The 8,122-nt window shown below is 48.9% G+C and overlaps 1 protein-coding gene across 1 annotated transcript; it reads left to right on the top strand.

The window, feature by feature from the left end:
* Positions 1-2,549: 2,549 nt before the first annotated feature.
* On the top strand, positions 2,550-7,270 carry Gmfg (glia maturation factor gamma). Its single transcript, XM_048369239.1, has 7 exons — positions 2,550-2,636; positions 3,025-3,121; positions 3,481-3,530; positions 4,536-4,585; positions 5,744-5,826; positions 6,838-6,911; positions 7,082-7,270. Exons 1-7 carry the CDS (start codon positions 2,634-2,636, stop codon positions 7,151-7,153), a joined length of 429 nt encoding a protein of 142 aa, XP_048225196.1. The 5' UTR covers positions 2,550-2,633; the 3' UTR covers positions 7,154-7,270.
* Positions 7,271-8,122: the final 852 nt, after the last annotated feature.

Here is an 8,122-nt window from a genome sequence, read left to right as displayed (position 1 = left end):
GGCCAGATGTTTGGCCGCTGGAGGGACTTTGAGCTTGTCTCACGGAGGAGCTGAAGGAGCTGAAGGCTTGGCACTGATGGCTTTGGCCTGTATGTGATGGGCAGAGTTGGAAGAACTAGATCTAGAGGGGCCAGGGAAGCAGCTGGGGGCGGGAGAACCAGGCGAGGGGGATTGTTGGGAAAGGAGGAGGTGCTGCAGGTGGGAGGGACGTTCAGGGTGGCCAACTGAACGGAACCAATGAGAGATCCTGGAAGGCTTCACAACCACCGAGGGGACAAATTGCAGCCAGAGATGAAGGCGTTAAAAATGATTGAACCCGTGCTCATTGAAGCTGTGAGAGGGATAAAGCCCAGGGAAGTCTGAAGGATGAATAGGCCCAGGGAAATCCTAAGAAATGAAGACTTGTAGGGAGTTTGCCACAAGGAATTTACTTAACATCAAAAAGGCCCGGCAAAGCCAGGTGCCGGTGGCTCACGCCTGTCATCCTATCCACTCAAGAGGCTGAGATCTGAGGATCCTGGTTCAAAGCCAGCCCGGACAGGAAAATCCATGAGATTTTTTTTATCTCCAATTAACCACAATAAAATTGGAATTGGCGGTACGGTAGAGAACTAGCGTTGGACACAAATAGGCCCAGGGGACAGCGGGGCCTCAAGGGGTTCGGATAAAGACCCAGCAAGAAGTGCGCAAAGCCCGAAGGGAGTGCATTCTCACAAAGGCTGGTGGAAAAGGCCATTTCAAACCAGGGCAGGGATGTCACAAAACCCAACTAGTACCTCCTACACAGAAGCTACAACTTTCCTGTTGCATAGATACATATGTGATTGTGCTGCTTCATGCTGGTTCATTTACTCAATACCATATCTTGGCCAGGTGCCTGTGGCTCATGCCTGTCATCCTAGCTACTCAGAAGGCTGAGATCTGAGGACTGAAGTTCAAACCCAGCCCAGATAAATCTGAGAGACTCATCTCCAGTTAACCACCAAAAAGCTGGAAGTGGAGTTCTGGTTCAAGTGGTACAGAGCAAACTTTGAGTGAGAAAGATCAGGGACAGAGCCCAAGCTGAGTTCAAAACCCAGGACCACTAAAAAAAAAGAGGAGGAGGAAATTAATGAGCAGAGACAGGCATGGAGATGGTGTTTTTAGTTTGTATATTTATTTTTGGCAGTAACGATGTTTGAATTCTAGGCTTGAGGTTGCTAAACAGGTGCTTTACTGCCTGAACCACACACTTTCCATTACTTTTTAAAAAATTCTTATTAACATACATTAGTCATGCAAGAGGCATTCTACTTTATGCTACAAGGGGAATCCTACTTTGTGTTATTTTTCAAGTAGTGTCTCCTACTTGACTATGATCTTCCTATCTCCACTTTTGGAGTAGCTGAGATTATAGGTGTATACAACCATACCCAGTGGGTTTTTAGTTTTTCAAATGACAGAAATAACTATGTGAGCCCAGGGGAATGACCCACTAGGGACAGGGACAGATGATAGCAGTGAGAAAGAGGACAGCCACAGAGACAAGCTTGAGTGGGCAGGGGTGAGCTGAAGAGCAGAGTGGGGCTCCCCATTACTAGGAAGGGGAGCCAACTCAGTAAGCACAATGGGGCCAGGACCTTGGGAAAATTCCCTTCTGTTTGCTTGGATTTTCTCACTAAATATATCTGGTTCGCTCACAAATTACTTTACTGTTATTTCTTCTTTAGTTGACAGTTAGGGTTATTATATTGATTTTTTTTGAATTTATGTGTGTAAGTAGGTCACATTACCCAGGAATTTCATTTCAAGATGAGAAAGGAGGCAATACAAAATATTTTCTTTCTTTTTTTGGTGGAACCAAGAGACTTGCATAGATATGTGGAACATATGCTGTAGTACTGAACCACATCCCAAGTCCCCAGAACACTTTTTTTTTTTTTTTGGTGCTGGTACCAAAAATTGAACTCACAACTTGGTGCTCTCTTGGCTGGCTTGTTAACAGCTGGTGCTCTGCCACTTGAGCCATACCACCAGCCCAGATTTTTGCTGGTTATAGTGAAGATAGGGTATCACTGACTCTTCTGCTCAAGGTGGCTTTGAACTGTAATCCTCTAGATCTCAGCCTCCTGAGGAGGTAGGATTACAGGCATGAGCCACCAACACCCAACCCTCTGAACAGCTTGAATGTTTAAGATGGATAGCGGTGTGCATCTCACATAGTTGTAGGGCTACAGAGGTCATGAAATAGCCCAACATGATCCAAGTGCTGAGCAACAGAATCCCTGGCACGAGGTGTTTTGAAGGCTGGAACTCATGATCCACCTGCCTCAGCCTACTGAGTCATCATACCTGCTAAATCTGCTAAGCTGGGGGACAATCCTGAAACAGCAGAGTGAAGCCACTTAGCTAGGGCCACCGTCAAGGCAATATTTGAACCTTGGTCTGAGTGATTGCAAAGACTGAACCATCGTGGCTGATTAGAGGAAGGAAGGAAGGAGGAGGAGCCCTCAGTGACAGTTGTCCCAGAACTGGCATAAACAGGATGTGGTGTTGGATGAAACCTTCCCCCCTACCCTCACAGTCCGCCCCCCACAGCCGTGGTCCCCACCCCTGGAAGACAGTGGAACTGAGAAAAGAAGGCGCTGCAAGCCATGGTCAGGGGGACCAGAGCTGAATGGGACGGGCAAGGGGCCGGGGCTGGAGAGGGGCTGCGGTGGGAGGGACATTAAGGTGGAGGTCAGTTGTGGCCTGGAGGTCACAGGTGCGGAAGGGACTCCGCTGTAGGGAAAGGAGACCTGGCTGGGGAAAAGAGTTGGTGGTGGACTTAGCCCTGGGCACATGAATCCCTGGGTCTCCTTCACCCAGCCTCCACCCTGACCCCTGAGCTGTGTGGCCTGGCGACCTGGAAGGGGCAGCATCTGCCAACTGCTCCCAAAGATGGACTCCCGTGATCTCCTCTCCTGGATAGAGAAACTGAGGCTGGGAGAAGGGACACAGGGGTTATGTCCAGACCAGCTCAAGTCTTCCTGATCCTTCTGACAGTCTGACTCCTTGGTGGTGTGCGAGGTGGACCCGGAGCTAAAGGAAAAGCTGAGGAAATTCCGCTTCCGAAAAGAGACAGACAATGCAGCCATCGTGAGTGAGTGACATTTCCCCTCCCCCCCCATTGGGTGGGTGGGTCACTGTCACGGAGATGGGCGTGGCATCTAGGGCGGGACGCCAGCCTCGGTGTGGGCGTGGCGACAAGTGGGGCGGGACCAGCACAGCTGCATGGGTGTGGCATGGGGCGGGGCCGGTACAGCAGCGGGGACGTTGAGCTGAGTGGGGCGGGGCCATCACACTGGCCTGGGCGTGGCGCTAAGTGAGCCGGGGCCAGCACAGCTGCACGGGCGTGGCTCTGGGCGGGGTCAATGCTGTGGGCGTGGTTCGAGCGGGGGCGTGGCTAGTGTCCTGTAGGTGCGCGGGATGTCTAACCCCAATGTGTCCTCCTTTCCCCAGTGAAGGTGGATAAAGACCGGCAAATGGTGGTTTTGGAGGAAGAATTTCAGGTGAGGGTCTGGGAGGCGGAACGGGATCCCCCTAAGCCATACTGAGGACTCAAGGGGCTCAGAGTGGATGTTAAGAGCCGGTCACTGGGAGCCAGGAAGACCCGGAGACCACAGTAAATCCTTTGTGTGTCTCTGATTTCTTTCCTATGCAATCTCAGAGAGTGCTTACAGATCCAATGATTTAATCCGTAACCTGAGGGTAAGGCCTGGAGCACATATGTGCACAATAAAGTGAGACTATCAGGCCCTGGTGCTTGCACCTGTAATCCTAGCTACTCAGGAGACTGAGATCTAAGGATGGCCGTTCAAAGCCAGGCCCGTCCAGAAAGTCTGTGGAGGGTTGGAGCTGTGGCTCAGTTGGTAGAATGCTAGCCAGTGAGCACAAGCAGCAGGTACAGAGTAGGAGTCCATGTTTCAGACATAAAAAAGAAAAGAAATCCTTGAGACTTTTATCTCCAATTAACCAGCAAAAAGCCAGAAGTGGCTCTGTGGATAAAATGGTAGAACGCCAGCCTTGAGCAAAAAAGCTAAGGGACAGTGCCCAGGCCCTGAGTTCAAGCCCCAGACTGGAGCACGCACACACACACACACACACACACACACACACACACACACCTAGATAAGTTAGCAGAACCTCTTTGTAATCAGGAAGACAAGGGAGCCACCTTGTCTTTATCAGTAAATAATAAATGATGACAAGGCTTCCTTCTGATTGTGCCTTTTTGGAGTGTGGGGGATAGGACTGGCTAGGAGCTGAGCTTCCACCCACCCTATGAAAGGAAGGATAGCGAAGTGGTTACCATGGGAACAAAGATTCAAATCTGAATTCAGCTTCTCCCTAGCTGTGCAACCTTGGGCAAGTGTCTTGATGTCTCTGGGCCGTGTGGGTATAATAACAGGACCTACTTCATGTGGTTCTGGGAGAGTTCACTGATTACATAAGTGTTTATTTATGGCCTTTATTTGTTTTCTCCTCTCCTATTTGTCCCCTGTCCCCCATCTCAGAATATTTCTCCAGAGGAACTGAAATTGGAGTTGCCAGAGAGACAGCCCAGGTATCCTTGTGGGAAGGGAGGGGAGGACCCGGCTGTGGGGAGGAGATGATGATGGGGGTCCAGACTTAGGGCTCACGTGGGCTTCTATCCTGTCCGTGGACTCAGGGTCCCTGTGTTTGAGATGAAGACTTCCTATTCTAGGACTTTTCATTGTAATGTGATATTATTTCATTTATATATTATATTGGCTTAGAGTTTATTTTTTGCTTTGGTCTTCAGTATCTTACTGGCTTTGTTTCTAAAAGAGAGAAAAACTGTATTTTTTAAAGTAGTTGTACAAAAGGGGATTTCAACTCAATAAATCCGATTTTGTGTGTGTGTGTGTGTGTGTGTGTGTGTGTGTGTGTGTGTGTGTATGTTTGCATGCTCCAGTCTGGGGCTTAAACTCAGAGTCTGGGTACTGTCCCTAAGCTTTTGTGCACAAGACTAGTGCTCTACCACTTGAGCCACAGCTCCACTTTCAGCTTTCTGGTGGTTCATTGGAGATAAGAGTCTCATGGACTTTCCTGCCAGGCTGGTTTTCATCCGTGATCCTCAGATCTCAGACTCCTGAGTAACTAGGATTACAGGCTTCAGCCACCAGTGTCTAGCTGAAAATTTTATTTAAAAAATGGTAATCGGTTGAGATGTAGCTCAGTGGCAAAGTTCTTCACTAGCAAGTGCAACTTCCTGAGTTCGATCCCCAGTACCAAAATAAATAAATAAAGATAATCTCTGCTTTCTATGAACTTTACTTGACTATCCATGTGTGTGTATATATATACATATGTATATATACATATATCCATGTATATGTATGCTCATACTTATATTCATATGTACACATATAGACATAGACACAAACATGTGTAAACAAACAAATATATATACTTATACATATATAAACAAAAAGTGGTAATCCAGAATTATCTCCAATTAACTACCAAAAAACTAGACGTATAGATGTGGCTCAAATGGTAAAGTGCCAGCCTTGAGCAAAAAAGCCAAGAGATAGCTCAAGGCCCTGAGTTCAAGCACCATTATTGACAGAGAGAAAGAGACAGAGACAGAGAGAGAAAGAGAGAGAGAGAGAGAGAGAGAGAGAGAGAGAGAGAGAGAGAACACTGAAGGCTGAGGATGGACTCAAGTCCTGAGTGTGATTTCCCTGTTGCTGGCTAGGTTCGTGGTCTACAGCTACAAGTACGTGCACGCAGATGGCCGAGTGTCCTACCCTTTGTGTTTTATCTTCTCCAGTCCTGTGGGTGAGACACTGCCTTTCTTCTTGTCCTGAGGAGATGAGCTTAGACTGTGGGGGACCAGGGGTGTATGTGGGTGCATTTTTTATGCCTGTGGATCGCCGTATTAGAGCAGAAAGATGGAGCTGGTGGTAGCACAGAAGACCCCGGCATGCTTCAAGGCCCTGGGTTCCATCCCCAGCACTGCCAAAAGAAATAAAAAAGTGTGTAAAAGAGGGTGGGATGAGGGTGGGAATGTTGCTTAGTGGTGAAGACCTTGCCTAGCATACATGAAGCCCTGGGTTTGATTTCTCAGTACCTCATAAACCAAAAAACCCAGAAGTGGTACTGTGGCTCAAGTGGTAGAGTGCTAGCCTTGAGCAAATAAAGAAGCCCAGGCTTCTGGCCCTGAGTTCAAACCCCAGGACTAGCAAAAAAAAAAGAGGGCTGGATTTGCTGGGGTCAGGCCAGAGAGAGAGAGACAGAGACACAGAGAGAGGTGGGAACTTAGATAGATCCAAAGCCACACACCTTCTTCCTCTGTCTCCAGGAAGAAACCACCCCCTCCCCTCTTCCCTTGCCTAGAAATCCACATCTGGCCCTGAAATCATCTCCAGAGGTGCCCCCCCCCCCACTACACACATACACACACAAGAACTTGAAGCCCAATCAGAAATAACCTAGAGGGCTGGGAATAGTGGTAAAAGTGCTCACCTCATATACATGAAGCCCCGGTTTGATTCCTCAACACCATATATATAGAAAAAAAGCCAAAAGTGGCACTGTGGCTCAAGTGGTAGAGTGCTAGCCTTGAGCAAAAAAGAAGCCAGGGACAGTGCTCAGGCCCTGAATTCAAGCCCCAGGACTGGCAAAAAACAACAAAACAAAAAATCCCTAGAAATTCAGTAAAGCATTCTGGGACCTCCCCAAGCAGTTCTGAAGGCCCTCTGAAAACTGCCACCATGGAGGACATTTCTAGAGTGTCACTAAGCACTTCAGGGTCCCCGGTGACACACTCTTCTTCTCTTTGTCACACAGGCTGCAAGCCGGAGCAGCAGATGATGTATGCTGGGAGTAAGAACAGACTGGTGCAGACTGCCGAGCTCACCAAGGTGCAGGGAGCGGTGGGGGTGAGGGGAGTGTCGAGCTCTCAGAGACTCGAGGGCCTGGAGACTTGGGGCTGAGGGAAGGCGGTTGGGCCCTCACCCCGCCCTCCTTGGGTCTGAGGTGCCTGAAGTCCTCATGGAATCCTAATGCTGAGGAGATCACTCTCCCTGCTCAGGTGTTTGAAATCCGCACCACTGATGACCTCACTGAGGCCTGGCTCCAAGAGAAGCTGTCTTTCTTTCGTTGACATCTGAAGCAGGAACTTGAAGGCCTCATGTCTGAGTCCCAAGGGAGACCGAAGACTCCATATTCCTACTGTCCACTTATCCAGGACCATAAAAGCATTAAAAAAAAAAAAAATGCAAGCACTCAGATCCTCAGCTCTGGCTTCATGTTTGTGGATGGTAGCCCTGTAGTTCCAGCCTTTGGCCAACAGGGGGTAGAAGACCTTGGTGAGGAAGCCCATTTTTCAGACACCTGTTTACTAGAAAGATTGGTAGGGGACTTAGGGGTGGGAGTGAGGGGTCTGAGTATTCTGAACCTATGTGGGGGGACTCTCTGTTGAAGGGAACAAGCACCCCCAAGGGTAAAGTAGGTATTGCGTGCTCTCCCTGCCTTCTAGGGTTTAGGGCTAGTGGACTTCAGTGCTTGCACTGAACACTGAGCCCTTGGGTGGAAAGAATTTAAAGGTTAAGAAGTGATAGAATTGATTGTAATTGTTTCAGGGGCTCAGGAATTGCTGGTGGACAATGGTTTGGGTGTTTGGTTGGATGGATAAATGCTACGGCCCCTGGGTTCAGGGAGGTGAGGAAGATGTAGCATTATCCATGGACCCCCTCTATGCATTGAAGGAACAGGAAATGGTGACCCCACTTTCCCACCCTGTTCCTGGTTCTTTTTTTCCTTTCAGTGGCATCTGGGGCCTGGGGGTATACCCTTGCACCTGTCTCTGAAGAATATTTATTGAGCACCTCTGGTGTACCAGGTTCTGAGAACTCAGATGAACAAGTCCTCACAGAGATGGAGAAACAATACTTCAGTTTTTCCTCTAGGTCTCTCATTGTTTCTTTCTCCATCCCTCGATTAAGGGACCAGGGAAACTCTCCCCCCCCCCCCCCCCCCGCCCACCCTCTTTCCAGGTTCCCTGTAGAGAGGTGGCCGTTGCCATGGTAACAATGACACAGTGACCTTGGGTCTGGGCAGCCCTTCCCCCCAC

The sequence above is a fragment of the Perognathus longimembris genome, chromosome 20 (genome assembly GCF_023159225.1).
Source record: "Perognathus longimembris pacificus isolate PPM17 chromosome 20, ASM2315922v1, whole genome shotgun sequence".
Taxonomy (NCBI): domain Eukaryota; kingdom Metazoa; phylum Chordata; class Mammalia; order Rodentia; family Heteromyidae; genus Perognathus; species Perognathus longimembris.
This window is presented reverse-complemented; position numbering and strand designations above follow the sequence as displayed.